This window comes from Chrysochloris asiatica, unplaced genomic scaffold (genome assembly GCF_000296735.1).
Source record: "Chrysochloris asiatica unplaced genomic scaffold, ChrAsi1.0 scaffold00007, whole genome shotgun sequence".
In the NCBI taxonomy this organism is placed as follows: Eukaryota; Metazoa; Chordata; class Mammalia; order Afrosoricida; family Chrysochloridae; genus Chrysochloris; species Chrysochloris asiatica.
Window position 1 is genome coordinate 29,074,121 of NW_006408525.1, and position 15,686 is coordinate 29,089,806.

Sequence of the window (15,686 nt, forward strand, 5' to 3'; positions counted from 1 at the left end):
ATCCACCTCTTGCCCTCCGCCATGCCACTCCAGGACATGGAGGGTTGGAGGAGAATGGAGGACCTGGAAATGTCATCTAAGCTTCTTGTTTCAAGCTCAAGAAACTGAGGCTCCTAGGAAAAAAGTGACTTTCCCAAACTAGCCTGGCAGTCAGTGTTTCAGCTTACGCCTATGCACTGAGGGGGCCTCTCTCCAGCGTCTCCCCCATCCCTACCTTAATTTCCTGCTATGAAGTGCCTCCGCCTCAGTGAAGGCTTTGGTCTCTCTCACATAGAGTTCAATACTGCCCTAGATAGACCCTGCCCAGAAATGCAGGATTTTATAGAGACTCTTGGAATTCCTAGGTGGTGCAAATAGTCAACACCTACTAACCCAAAAGGTGGAGCTGTGAATTCACCTAGAGGCACCTTGGCAGAAAGACCTAGTGTGCTACTTGTAAAAAAAAAAAAAAACCACTCATTGAATCTCCTATGGAACACACAGTTCTCTGACACACATGGGGACACTGTGAGTCCCATTATCTTCAGGGCAAATGGTAGGCAGAGGTATTCTTAGCCAACCTAGAATCAACATAACCCCCAGGGGTCCAAAAATCCTAACCGCCCAGGCAAAAGGTGAATGTTTAGTTTCCACTCTCAGATAACCCCCATGAGCATATTTTATTATTCCATCATGCATTCAGTAATTCATGCACGATTTCCTTACTGCCTATGTGTGCGGCATTCTGCTAAGCACCACTGAATTCCCGCCTTCCAGCGCTTAGTCTGATGGGGGAGATGATCTAAGAAGGAGCAATGGCAGCAGCCTGCATCTGATCCAGAAGCAAACAGGTAGCACCGAGCTAGTCTGTCCCTCTGCCTGAAATACTTATCTAACTCCTTGTCTCTCAGATCTTGGCTCTAATGTTATCTCCTGGAGACTTTCCTATTTCCCCCTCCCCCTCAATCTACATTCATTCTCAGCCCTCAGTCACTCCCCAGCACATCTTCATTTTTCTTTTTCTGTTCATTTCTTCCTGGCATGTATCGGCATCTGAAGTTACCTTGTTCATTCACTGCCTGTCTACCCTCTTTCCTCCGCTGTCGTGGACACTCTTGGAGGGCAGGTCCGTAGTACTCAGGGCTGTAGACCTAGCATGGTGCCTAGCACTTGCCAGGAGCTCCAGAAAGTATTGTTAAGTGCACGGATGTTCCAATCTCCCAATGCACTAGGTGAGGACCTTGTGGAGAGAAAGGGCTGCAGAGGTGAGGCTGCCAGGTAAACAAGTAACTGAATGTCAAATGGCCAGGTGGATGGAATCCTTAAGGGAGTCAGGCTCCCTGGGGTGTGGGCTGGAATTCCCATTTAAAGGAGATATGGATTTTGTCAGGTCCACAGTCCCTACAAACTGGGCTCTTTCCTTTGCCCCTCCCCTGCGCCATTTCCTCCCTACCATTTGTTCATCAACACCTTCCCTGGCAAACCTGAAAGATGAAGGGTGGGGTGGGATTGCCAGTTTCAGCTTCTTTATCAGATAATCAAGTGACAATTTCCTTCTTGGGTGTGAGTCCCAGGGGATATTATTGGAGACATGATCAAGAAGCTTCAAAGATTGTAGCAGGAATACAAGACAATCACTGCCATGTTTTATAGTCCTCACATTTGTTCGAATCCAGGTTTGGCCCATTTCTAGTTGGGTGACCTTGAACAAGTTTCTTAACCTCTCTGTTTCAGTTTCTTCTTTTTAGAATAACCATGCTTATTTCATGGGCTTAAGTTGACTATTAGAAATGAAAAGCAGGCAAAGATCCTAGACCAGATTCTGGCATGCAGTGGTTCCCAACAAGATTGTGGTTCCTGCCCCTTCTTCTAACTCAGCCCCACCTGCTGCAATCTGCCACCATCCCTTCCCCATCAACTTGGGTGTAACAATCTCATTTCCTAAGGTCCTGATCTCTTTAGGGATGTGGGGAGGCTCCCTGCATCACTGGAGAAACCAGGTGGCCGGTTTGGTAGGGGGAGGGGAAGAAGGAGGTAGCAAGGCAGTCTGGTGGTAAACAGATGGCAGCTTATTTATCTCATCAGCACTTGATTGAGGAGGGTGGGCAGGAAAGGGTTGGGCCCTGCTGTCTAGGCAGTAACTTCCCCTCCCCTGCTTCAATTCCCCTTACAGTCTTTAAAGAAGTTAATGTTGAGATAATTACATAATTAATACAAGAATCCACCAGCCTCCATGGAAAGATGGAAACATTAGAGTTAAGATTGCATTCTATACTTTGACCCTACCTTTCCGCAGTGTGGAGCTAACACTGTTGTTATTCTTTTGGCCACGCCACCCCTGTGTGATCTCTCCCCTTCAGAAATGCCCAGACTGTATAAAGTTGAAGTTGAAATTGCCACCCAGTCCTGTCCCGTCCTAACCAATCCTGTTGGTTTTCTAGACTGTAATCTCCTATGGATCGGAATCGGAATCGACTCAATGGCACTTAACAACCACAACCATCTTAATGGGAGCAGGTCTTTCACCTGTGGGTGGGTTCAAACCACCGACCTTTTGGTTAGTAGCCCATTGCTTGACCAGGACTCCTTAACCAGTCCTGTTGTTGTTAAGTGCCTTTGAGTCAGTTCTGATTCATAGCAACCTTGCATAGGGTTTCCAAGGAGTGTCTAGTGGATTTGAACCACTGGACCTTGCAGTTAGCAGTCTAGTGCTTATCCTACAATGCTACACCAGGAGTATTAATTTTAGAAATCTTTTCAGAACCTTCCAGCAAGTGCTCTCTCCCTCCTCTGCCAATATTTATCTCATGATTCACAAGCATTTCTTGGTGGTGGTTTCTCACTAGAGAGGCCAGACCAGTAGTCTTGGACTCATATAGAGCAAACGGTGAAGTGCCCAAGCACTAGAATCAGATAGACCCTTGTTCAGGTACTTGTTTTGTGTGACCTTAGACAAGTCATTTAACCCTTTGGAGCTTTGTTTCAGCTATAAAATGCAGACAATACTAGTTCCTACTTCACAGGCTGTTGTAAGACTCAAATAGGGGTAATAGGCTCAACTCCAAAGACAATTTGATTGGGGTTGTGGCACAAATGTGTTGCGTTACTAACGGAAAGGCTGACATGTTAATACTCCCGTGGGATAAAACACTGGACCACAAGGCTGGTGGTTCAAACTCAGCAGCCACTCCTTGGAAACCCTATACAGGGTCGCTATGAGTAGAAACCGACTTGACTGCAGTTAACATTAGGCACCTTGAAGAAAAGGCCTGACCATCTACTTCCGAAACGTCATGTTGTTGTTAAGTGTTGTTGTTAAGTCGGTTCCGAGTCATAGTGACCCTGCACAGGGTTTCCGAGGCTGTAAATCTTTACTGGAGCAGAACGCCTCATCTTTCTCCCGCGGAACCGCTGGTAGTTTCGAACAGCTGACCTAGAGGTTCACAGCCCAATTCGTAACCACTATGCTACCAGAGCTCCATTGAAAATCTATGGACAGTCCTAATCGGACACACATGGGGTCACCACGAGTCTGAATCGACTAGTTTTGGTTTAGGGTTGCACATGGTTTGATGTTTTAGGAAAGATGAAGAAAAAACAACTGCCAACATCTCTCGAGGATTACCCTCTGGCAGAGCGAGTAGGCGGAAGGGGTGGAGCTGGAGCTCTCCGTCTGGTGCAGAGGGATGCGGCGGAATCGTTAAGAAGGTGTTCACTTCTCCAGAGCTAAAGGCTGCCGCGTGTGCACCTTCTGTTCCTCCCACCTTCTCTATCATTGATTAATCGCCGGCTTAATTCCATTTGTTAGAGTGTGGCGGAAAAAAGATGAAATAAAATAGCCATGTATGGACCTAACTGAGCGCCTGTCCCCACAAGCTTGGAGAGGCTGCGTGCTGCTTCCTGCGCCCCGCCCCTCCCGGTCCCGCCGCTGCTGATTGGCTCGCTCCGTGTGTCGTCACGCTGCGGGTTTTAAGGCTGAATCCCATCGCAGCTCTGCAGAAGCAGCGGTTAGGGAGCGCAGGAGGCTGTTAGGGAGGCTCACGCCGCAGCTCGCGGAGAGCGCGGCAGACGGAAGGTAAGGGGTTTTTCTGGTAGTGTCGAGAAGACCCAGTGCGGCGGGACTAGGGGAGCTGGTGATCGGAGAAATGTGTCGCGGGGCAGTGGTGAAGGGGTCGCGGCGGGAGAAGGGCGTGTCAACTCCTGGGGAGGTGGAGAGCGGGTGAGAAAAGAGTCATTGACCTCGGGTCTCTGCTCCCGCACCCTCACTCTTAATTTGATGGTGGTGGTGGGGCTGCCGGCCTACCCCTTCTGGCCGGGATTCCCGCCTGGATATTGGGGGTCGCGGCATCGCCTTTGGCGCCACGGGCTTGGAGAAGAGGCGCTGCAAGCCGACTGTCACCCCGGTGGAGACTTGGCCCCTCACTTGAGTGTTGGGGGTGGGGTGGGGGAAGGATTCCCTAGGCTTGTCAGGGACCCCAGGTAACGGGTAGCGACTCAGCACTTCTTGTTTCTGTTAACCTGCTGCCAACTTAAAACAACAACAACAAAAATCAGTTCGTGCATATTAAACGTCTCTTATTTTACCCCTGATCAGCTAACTCCGCTGTGGTCCCCAGCCTCCTCCCTGCCTCGACTGGGAGTCCCGAGAGACTTGGCTGGGGCGCACCATGGGGAACCACTTGACCGAGATGGCGCCCACCGCCTCCTTCTTGCCTCACTTCCAAGCCCTGCACGTAGTGGTCATCGGGCTGGACTCGGCTGGAAAGACCTCCCTCCTTTACCGCCTCAAGTTCAAGGAGTTTGTCCAGAGCGTCCCTACCAAAGGCTTCAACACAGAGAAGATCCGGGTGCCCCTGGGGGGATCCCGGGGCATCACCTTCCAAGTGTGGGACGTGGGGGGGCAGGAGAAGCTGCGGCCACTGTGGCGCTCTTACACGCGCAGGACTGACGGGCTAGTGTTTGTGGTGGACGCTGCCGAGGCTGAGCGCCTGGAGGAGGCCAAGGTGGAGCTTCACCGAATCAGTCGGGCCTCGGACAACCAGGGTGTGCCGGTGCTGGTGCTGGCCAACAAGCAGGACCAACCTGGGGCACTGAGCGCCGCGGAGGTGGAGAAGAGGCTGGCGGTCCGCGAGCTGGCGTCTGCCACGCTCACGCACGTGCAGGGCTGCAGCGCAGTGGATGGGCTGGGCCTGCAACCCGGCCTTGAGCGTCTGTATGAAATGATCCTCAAGAGGAAGAAGGCTGCTCGAGGCAGCAAGAAGAGACGGTGACCTGAGGCTGTGCTCTCCCCACCTAGTAGGGGTCTGCAGTGGTAGCCCTTTACCAGGGCACGGGACCTCAATGAAGGACTGAGGTGCACTGGGGGTCCAGTTTTGGTGCCACTTTGGGGGAGAGGGACGGTTGATGGGGTGTCTACCCATCTCTTCCTCATCCTCATCTCCGGAGATCTTGGAGCTGCAGGACTGTGGAGACTTAAATGTAAACACCGACTCTACCTCGACCCTGATTCTCGTTTTTTCTTCGCTGGTTTTTTCAATTGATGTTTCTGGAGGATGGAAAGTTGTTGGGAGGATGCATTTGTAATGAATGAGAACTTCCCTAGCCCGGGAGTCTCCTGGCCACTTATCTGGGGGGTACCAGTCATGATAGTCTTTATTCTTGTGTCTGACGAAGGTGCCAAGAGCCCCCCCCCCCACACATTTGTAGACTCACAGACCTTTTTATAGGCCATGTGTGCTCTCTGTTATGATGAACTATTTTTTAGTCTTGTAAGTTATTAAAGGTTGATGACACTGTACCTCTTTACCTTGGTCTGGAATTTTCCTTTCTCCTTACCTGGCCCTAGGATAGTGGAAGATTTCTCTATAGGAGGGTGGGAAAGAGAGGAATTTACCTTGAAACTGCGTTTACAAAGCAAATATTCTTCTAAGAAATTTTGATCGTGTGCATTTGGCAAGCTGTTGGACTTTTTAGAGGTTGTTGAAACCCCAAGGTATTGCTTGATCTGGGGTGGGGGTTGAGGGTTATTTGCCCTTTTGCTTTTTCCCCTTCTCTCTCTCTGGCTCTTAACTTTCCATGACACCAACTGGCCCTTGTGTATTTAATTTCACATTTTACTGATCTGAGCTGCTCTTAGGTTTACATAGGTGTGGTCTTCAAAGAGCCCTTCTGTCCCCATCTCCCTTCTTTGCCCCTAGCACTTAGGTTGGTCTGATTTCTCCCTACCCCACCCCCATTGGGGATGGAGTGGGAATGGAAAGTAATTCTTTAAGTCACCTCTGAACTCTCAACCCTGCTGATTGCAGCAACTCTGGCTGTGGTGGCAGTTAGTGGCTTGTGCTGGGGAGGCCTGGGCTGGATGAAGCCAGGCTGGCACCTCCCCTCCCCCCACTCCCCAGTGACTCAGCCAGAGTTGGCCAGTTCTGGGAACAGCAGCTTTTCCCACCAGAGGGGCAGTTCTGTTTGCTCCTGGTGGCTGTAAAGACTGCTGGACACCTACTCCCCAACCTCTGGGAGAGGAGAGGGAGGATATAGACCAGGCTGCTAGCAGTGAAAGAACAAATACCAGCATTAAGAGGGCCTGAGTGCCCCCTCCCCACCAGGGCCAGCTGTGTCTGAGATAACAGAACAATTAAGACTCTCCTAGGAATCCTGGTGTGGCTCTGTGGGTTAATGCATCAGACTGCAAGGTTGGTGGTTCAAGCTCACCAGCTGTTCCTTGGAAACCCTACACAGGGTCGCTATGGGTCTGGTCGGAATTGACTCCACAGCACTCAACAAGAATCTGCCTGAGTGGAGTCCTGGGTGGAGTCCTGGTGTAACTGCTGTAGAATAAACACTGGACTGAAAGGTCAATTTGAATTGCAAGGACAGTGGTTCTAACTTGCCAGCCACTCAGAAACCCTATACAGGGTTGCTATGAGTTGGAACCGACTTGATGGCACTTAACAATAACAATCTTCATAAGTGGAAGAAGAGAGTGAAAACAAAGCATAGACTACTATAACACCCCTCCCCCTGCCCCCCTCCAGTCCAATCCCTCAGTGCAAACACAGAATCCCTGGAGTCCCTGCTGCAAAGCCAGATACAAGAACCTGGAAGGCATCCCTAAGGAATGTGTGTCCTCAAAAAATCCTCACTCACTGCCATGGAGTCGGTTCTGACTTTCTGACCCATAGCAACCCTGTATAGGATTTCTGAGGCTGTAAATATCTACAGCAACAGAAAGCCTCATCTTTCTCTCTCTGAGCGGCTGGTCTGAACTGCCAACTTTGTAGTCAGCAGTCCAGTGCTTATCTTACAGTGCCAGCGGGGCTCCTTAATAGTTGTTCCTAAACCGTGGGCTGACAGGCCCTGAGTTGTCCTGCTAAGTCTTGTCCAGTTCAGATTTGAGGTGGGTGTGCGTCTCTCTGGAACAGTGTGTGAGTGTACCTCAGCTGCTGGGCTGGTTCTTCTGGAACATATGCTACCTGTTCCACCCCCACCTCCCCCCATACACTTGTGACTCAGCTTTCCCAGTCCTCTGGGCAGTCTTTTGCAGCCCAGGAAAATGCCAAGGCCAGCCCTAGGCTGGGGAGGCCCTGGCCAAAAGACCCTCTGTCCTGCCAGGAAACCTTTCCTCTCCTCCAATTCTATGCATTTGTCTCACAATCCCCATGGACATGTTTTCTTCATTTTGGTCCCCTGGGGGCTGAGGTGTGGATTTGGCAGGTGGATGTGTGGGCCTCCTGGCTGTCCACTGCCTTCTTACTTCTACTTGCAGAGGGGTCTCCAAGGTGCGTGACTCACGTTAGAACAGGCTTCTTTTGGCAGGAGCCTGGGGTCCACAGTAGGTCTGTGACTATTCCAGGCTTTCCAGCTATCCTTGTCGGTGGGGTGGGAGGGGCTGGTGGCAGATGACGTGAAATATGGATAGCAAGTTGCCCTGCAGGGATGGTTAGAGAAGGGAATGGGTGGGTTTGGGGATTCTAATTAGAAAGTCACATTTCTGACTGAGTGGAGGTCTGGGAGCTTTGCAGTAATCCTCCAGCCTTGATCCATCAAAGGGACTGGAGAGCTGGGAGGGAGGGGCCACCTTAGTTATCTGTGGGGTTTAGGGTCTTGATCCAGGGAATCTACATTTTGAGCTCTGGGCCAGTCACAGCTCAGGAATGAGAGTGGAATGAGGTGTGGGCAGGTTCTAATTCTCTGGTTCCTGATTTTCAATCAAGTTGAATTTCTTCTGGACCCTGAGAAGAGTGCTGAGGAGAGGTTCCCAGGGCCCAGAGGGTCTCCCGGGGCCAAGAGTGGTGGTCAGGAGCTAGAAGCCTGTAAGGTGAGGTTGGAGGAAACCAGAAGCTATGGGCCCAGAGTTCAGGCTCCCTGCTGAGACATCCACCCACCCCCACCCTTGCCTCAGTCATATGTAATCCTTGTACAGATAGTAATTTTCGGTGTGCCTTTCCCTTCTCTGAGCCTCTCCTCAGGAAAAAGATGGCAGGTCCCCCGACCCACAGCTCAGGACTCATAAACAAACGTCAATAAAAGTCCATTTCCCAGTTTTCCATGACTTCTCAAGTCCTCCCCTTTCTTACGTGCTCAAGATGAGTGGGAAGAACAAGGAATGAAGTTCTTAAGGCTCAGAAGAACAGGGCCTGGTCCAAGAACACATAGCTACTTAGTGGAGTCTCCAGATCCTTCCTCCCAGGCCAGATAGGAGACTTGAGCCTGTTCAGCATCTCTGAGCTCGGACTTCTCCCTTTCTCCTTCCCTCCCCTTGATTAGATAAGGACACAGTTTTGCTCCCCCATTCTCTTCCTGGGTAGTGGCAGCTTTATCATCAAAGTCCAGCAGAGCTCTGGCCTCCAATCTGACCAGAAGTTCCCAACCTCCCTCCACTTTGATCATGTGTCATCCCTAGTCTCCCTTTTTTACTTACATATTTATTTTTTAATAACGTTTTATTTCTGCGGACATATCACCCTAAGTGTGTTCATTCTTGTCTGAGCTTACAATAATGTTTTATTTTGTTTTAAGTGAAAGTTTACAAAGCGAATTAGGTTCCCATTGAACTGTTTTTATACAAATTGTTCTATGACTTTAGTTACATTTTTTTTTTTTTACAATGTGTCAGTATTCTCATTATTTCCATTAACTTTCCTGTCCCTCGTATCTTCCCATCTTTGCTTTAGGATAAAAGTTGTCTGTTTGATTATTTAAGTGAACACAGAACTTCTGGATTCTAGTTACCTTATAAACCAGTGTATCATTTGGATGAACGGTGACTTCCAGGAGTGACTTTGATTCCCAGTAAAAAGAGTATTTTAGGCGATAGTCTTGGGGTTCCTCTAGTCTAGTACATCGGTTCAGTAAGTCTGGTTTGTTTTTTTTTAAGGAATTTGAGTTTTGCTCTATATTTTTCTCTCATTCTATCCAGGACCTTCTATTTTGTCCCTGGTCAGAATGGTCAGAAGTGGTAGCGTCACCCAAGGACTTTTTTTTTTTTTTTAAACTTTTTATTGTGAATTGGGTGAAGGTTTACAGGACAAGAGTCTTTCTTGAGATGACCACCTCCACCTGGCTCTGGACAGTATTGGGTTCCCATGAAGCACATCTCCTATTCTCCCAGGTGAGCCTGGAGGGGTGGGGCTCAGTGAAGACAGCAAGGGAGGCCCAGGCCAGGATTCACTGTGGGGGTGGTTAGTCTGTGGCCATATATCATTTTCAAGGTCACATGCAGGGCCACACTGCTCTGCTTGCTGGGGACCTTGTGGGTAGATAACATGGTTTGTTTTCCACTGTCTGTGTGGGAGGAGGGGCTTATGAGATTTCTTCTGTCTTTCTTTTTCTAAACATTTAAAAAAAAAAAAATTTTTTTTTTTAAACTGTTCTCTTGATTAGAAAAGCAATCGGCCTAACCCTGTGAATAGCCTTTTGTGTATTCTTCCAGATTTTTTGCCCCCCCTGCATATATAAAAGACATGTCTGGTAAAGACAGGATTCTATAATGTACTTGTTGGATAGTTTTGTTTTTCTCGTATGTATCTTATACATTATTTGTTGCCAGGACATATAGATTTTTTTTTTTTTTTCATTCTTTTTGATGACTATACAAGCTTCTATTTTATGATGTACCATAATTTTTAAATTAAATCCTCTACTAACGAACTCTTCTATTGTCCACAATTGTTCTTCTCTTACAAACAGGGCAGTACAAAACCTGGCACATATTTCTTGGTATATTTCTGGTAAGATAAATTCCTAGAAGTGCAAGTATTGTTAAAGGGTGTTGTTGTTAGGTGCCATCGAGTTGGTACTGACTCATAGCCACCTTATGCACAGCAGAATGGTAAATACATTTAAAGTTTTCATTGTTGTTGTTAAGTGCCTTCAAGTTGGCTTCAGCTCATAGTGACCCTGTATTAGGGTTTCCAAGGAGTGGCTGATGAGTTTGAACCGCTGATTTTGAGGTCCAAACCGACCTTCTGGTACAGTGCTAATCTTACAGTGTATGCTTGTGTAGGGAAAACATAGGGGAGGAGATAAATTTAACCCCAGCTTCCTTATCTTCCATACCCAGACATCAGGGTATCTCCAAGCTGAGGGGTATGTGTTGTGTGTGAGTAGACACCATAGTGTTGTTGCTTTGAGGAGGCAAGAAGGAGAATCACCAGTGACATGGCAGAGAATTTACAGGGAAGGAAAGTGACTTTGGATTCCTGATATTATTTCTGAGCCTGGGAATTCAGTCCCTCCTGGGACTGCCTGACTGGTGGTGGAGGTGGGTGGCTGGTGAGGACTCCCTAACACCCAGCTTCTCACAGCTTCAGGCAGAGTGGGCGATACAGATCCTGAAATAAATCCCCATGGTTAAATCAGAGAAGGAGTGGGCCAGAGACTAGATCTGAGTGCTCTCCAGGGGGCAGGTCAAACATACCTCTTAGCCCCCAGTACCTCCCCTAGTAATCCGGGGCCTTCCCTAGTATCCCTGACCTGTTTAGTAGGGATCACCTACCTCCTCCAACTACTAGAACTCAATGGATTCCTAGAACAGGAAGCAGAAGACTAAAGCTTCAGTGATATCTGCTTTCTGGGTTGTTTGGTGCTTAAACTCCCTGGTCGGTTTATTCAGGGTCCTTGTGTAATCCTGGGTGTACCCTCTCCTGAATGGAGTGGGTGATGGGGGAGATGGAGAGGCAGGAGGCCTTCAAAGACAAGCTTATCTCTAGCATTCCCTCCGATTAAATGTAGTATAAAGTTTGGTGGAAGAGGGTAAGAATGACAGCTGGGTCTTTGAAAACATTGCTGAAAGTGAGGTTTTGTGCTTTTGATTGTGTTTGTTTTTACAAGATTATCCATTGGTTTGCATTCCAGATGCAGTTTCTTATCCTTCAGGAGAGAGAAGACAGAACTAACTTCTTACTCACTCTCTGGAACTCTCCCAGCCTGATGGGGGAGGAACAGAGCCTTCAGCATGACCAAGAAGCACTAAAAGTATACCACAAAGTAGCATAATTGTAAGACTGACACCAATTTCTGTGTTCCCTCGGTGGAACCATTCCCAGTACGTTGGCCTCTGTAAAGTGAAGGTGTTGAATAGATAGTATCTGAGGATCTTTTCCGGTTCCCCTTTTATGGTTCTCAGTACAAGGTAGGAGTGGGAAGCTTCTTAATGATCTTTCAGTCTTAATCTTATCACTCTCTGAAATCACTTGCTTTGTTTTTAAGTTGTTTACAACCTGCCTTTCTTGCCAGGCTCTTCTTTCCAAGAGAATGGCCCTTCATCCATTCTGCTGACTACTGTATGCACTGTAAGCAGAGGGCGGTGGTAGCATAAACAAGTGCCCGTCATATCTATGCACCATCCACTCAAGGTCTGAAGGGCAGAGATGTCACTGCCAGCACTCAGAAGAGAAGTTATTGATTAAGGTTGGGGGTTTATCTGGGAAGGCTTACCGAAGAAGGTGTACTGGGACCACAATCTGGTGTACTGGGTAATGAGGGACTTAGAGCACTGTGGACTTGGGAGCACTTTCTCGGTCCAACCTGCTGCTCAGGAGGAAGGTCTGAGTCCCAGGTTTAATAGACACAGTTTCAGTTCCTCCTCTCCCTATAATTACTTGGCCTTCGATACTCCCTGGAGCCTGTCCACCCCCCCAGCTCCTCCCAAGGTCACTCCAGATTAGTCAAGCTGTTTCTAGATCCCCATTGTACAGCTCCCACCCCTAGAGGAGTAGGGGGTGTGGGCAGGCGCTGACTGATTGATTGATTGGCCGCAATTGAGCTCAGGAAATGGGGCTGGCCCAAACTGAGAGTACTCTAAGTGTAAAATACACACCAGATGTCAAAGGCTTATGTCCAAAAGTGTAAACTAGCTCACTGTTACTTTCTTAAAGCTATTATATATTAAAATGACAATATTTGGATAGAATGAGTTAAATAACACCTGTTATTAAATTATTCAAACTGGTTTCACCTGTTTCTTTGTACTTAAAAAAAAGATAAAGAGCTACCAGAAATGGAAAAATTCCTTACATGGTTCACCTTCTATTTCTATTGGGTGGTTTTGGGGAAGGAACATTATGGAAAAGAAAAAAGAGAGAAAGAGCCAGAGCTCCATTGGTTTTCCTGTCTCTAAAATCAGATGAGAAACAGGACAAAACTACAGCCTCCACGAAGAAGGGTAGACTGTAGGAAGGCCTTCTTTACAAAGAGGGCTGAAAACCTGCAAGATCTGCATATTTCCTGGTTTGCTGATCTTGACTAAATAGACATCATCATATCAAATGAGATTCTTAATGATCCACACCTCATGACTTAGCAACCCCGGTCTGCACTTCAGTCAGGTGTTTTCATTTTACACCCGGCTCTTGACTGTTTATTGATGAACCCAGATATCTGGAATTCACAGAAGATGCCTGATTTGTGATGTTACCCAGTAGTTTTTGATCTCTTAACAGTACTGACAGACGACAGTTTCATCTTGCCCTCCCTTCTGTTCTCCTCTGTCTAGAAGGGGCTCAAGCAGAGAGAGGACCCTGAAAGAGAAGGTAGAAGATGCTGGGGGGGCTAGATAATCCACACAGTGGATTATTTATCCTTGAATTTGCACATACGTAAATAAATCCTGGTGTTGTGCTATAGGATACATTAACTTCAAGGTCGGTTTGAACTGTAAGATGTTGTTGTTGTTAAGTGCCGTCAAGTCAGTTCCAACCTACAGGGTTTCCAAGGAGCAACTGGTGAGCTTGAACCACAGACCTTGTAGTTCAAACGGCTTTGCAGTCTGGTGCATTAACTCATAGTGCCAAACCAGGATTGTAAAATAGGTGGTTCAAATTCACCTGTTGCTCCTTGGAAATTGTATACAGGGTCACTATGTGTCGGAAGGGACTTAATAGCACTTAACAAAAACAACAGCAACCAAGTGGCTTATATGCAGTCAGGATGTACTATGATAGGGATCAGATGAACACTGTATGTATATGTGTCAGTTCTGTAATAAAATCCCTATGCATTTATCTCTGATCCACCACATTCATGTAATCATATATTGATATGTATTATCAAATATAATATCCATAACATTAGCATTATTGTACACTGAAGGCCTGTTCTGACTCTGACACGCTGCTCATGGCACTGAAACTCATGCACAAGCAGCGTACAAAGAAGCTGACTTAGGTTCCGTTCCTTCAGTGTAGAACCTGAGCCAGGGATTTGGATGTATTAAGGGAAACTCTCAGAAAAAGGAGATGGAGGGCAGGTAGGCTGAAGCATGAGCTATGCAAGGCTGTGCTCTCAGCTGGGTCCAGTTTTGACTTGTGCCAAAGTTCTGGATGGAACATAACCCCAGAAACCATCCCACCTTGAGGCAGGGAGGTTAGGTTTTTGTGCCTCCATCGTTGGGTTCGTGGGCTGCTGGTTGGTCTAGGGACCTACTAGACCAAGGGCAAGTCTCTGGAGAAAGGACAGCGGGAACTATTGGCAGCCATCATTCACAGCCAGAGAGGACATCTGGGCATAGCATCAGGTACACTCACTTGGGGGTGTGGCCAAGAAGAGAAGAGCAAGTTGACTTAGGCCAGCCTCAGGACCCTGCTTTCTGTTGACATTTGGCACTCAGAGCCTCTCTCTACTTTCACTCTTGGCCTCTACTCTTATCTGTCCTACCTCTAGTTCTTTGTCTTTTTTTGTCCTCCGTCTTTGGTTCTTGTCTTTGAGTCTGTCCTGTGTCTTGAATTCATGTGAAATGCAGGAAGAAGCCTAGAGAGCCCCTAGGAAGCAGTGGGTCACTTGAGCTTCTCTACTCTCCAAGGTAGAAAGCTTTGGAGTTTCAGAGACAATATGATCCTAATCCTTCTCTTGTGTTTTCCTTTTACTGGGCACTTCCTCTTTTGGAGAAAGCAGTTTCAGGAGAAATTCATTTTCAAGACTTGAGTTCTCCTTGAGCATCACAGGATACACTCTCTGGAAACGGAAGGGTGGGACCCTACTGGCTTCCTTAGAAGCTTCAGAACAGAAAAGGTGCCTCTTTTCCCTCTTCCCTCCCCCTTTAAACAGGGCTGGGAGAAAGGAAGAGATGATGATTTCTGCCAACTCTGAGGGATGGATGGCCTGACCTCTGAACTCCTCTTCTTTGTCTTTGGTTCCTTTATTTCAGTAACACCCATGTTTGTAGAGGTGCCAGAATCCTGAGGGGAAACGCAAGAGAGAGAAAGAGCATTCCACAGAGAGGGTCCTGTGATATGTCTTCCTCAAATCCTTGTCCCTAGAATGTGGGTTTCCTGGGTCATATCACACACACACACACACACACTCACGTACATACCCCCCCCTCCCTCACATCACTGAAACCAGAGCGGCTGGCTGCAGGGAGAGGAGTGAGGAAGCAGCTGGTGACCACATGCCTCTCCTTCTGGGAGGTGACACTTCTACTACACCTCCACAGGTTTCATCTGAACCTCACCCTGTCCTTGGCCCTGTGTTGTCAGGGTGGGCAGGAGTGATGGAGAAGTTGAGTTGGTTTAATGCCAACAAGAAAAGAGTTCTTGCCAGACCCTTGGATTGCCAGCAAATCTGTTCCCCCAGGGACCAAATCTGGCTTGAAACACAACAGCAGGAACTGGGCTAGCTTGCTGGGTGAAGTTCAGTGGTGGCTGATAGAAACACACTGGAGACCCCCTCAGAGGGCAGAAGAGCACCCACCCGCCCTTGATGTATTGTCTGAAGTCAGGGTGTAGGGTCAGGGTGACATCCAGGATTTGGCCTGGGGAAAGTGACCTTGGTCGCCCCAAGCATTTGGTATCTGTGAATCAGGGGAAGGGACTGCCTGAAAGGGTGTGTCTCCCATGTTAGGCAGGGGCTGTAATTGCTGTAATTCGTTGATGAATGCAATTTGCAGCTGGCTTCTCTTCTGTGACAGGCCTCAATTAGAGCTATCAGAGGGAGCTGGGATGTTGTTTCCAACTGCTTCTCCTGGTTCTCTTTCAGCTCTCTGCCCCACCTTGAAACAAGAGGGGGTTCTTTAGGTCAATTATCTGCCCCCCTACTTATCTCAAGGGATATAATTTTAGAGTAAGTGGTACCGGAGTGGAGAGGGAGAAAGATCTGGGAAGAAGGATGACTTATGCAGGTTGGTCTGGGATACTATGGATCTTAAAACGTACCGTGTTTAGTCAGTATTTTCTTATTTATTGCAGAGCTTCTAAAAATCCTGAAAGGACCCC

General features: G+C 47.9%; 1 protein-coding gene across 1 annotated transcript; it reads left to right on the forward strand.

Annotated features, from left to right (window-relative positions):
- Nucleotides 1–4,580: 4,580 nt before the first annotated feature.
- On the forward strand, nucleotides 4,581–5,249 carry ARL4D (ADP-ribosylation factor-like 4D). Its single transcript, XM_006832704.1, has one exon. It carries the CDS (start codon nucleotides 4,647–4,649, stop codon nucleotides 5,247–5,249), a length of 603 nt encoding a protein of 200 aa, XP_006832767.1. The 5' UTR covers nucleotides 4,581–4,646.
- Nucleotides 5,250–15,686: the final 10,437 nt, after the last annotated feature.

Coding starts and splice junctions, on each gene's coding strand:
- ARL4D (XM_006832704.1), top strand. CDS start 4,647: ATGGGGAACCACTTGACCGAGATGGCGCCCACCGCCTCCTTCTTGCCT.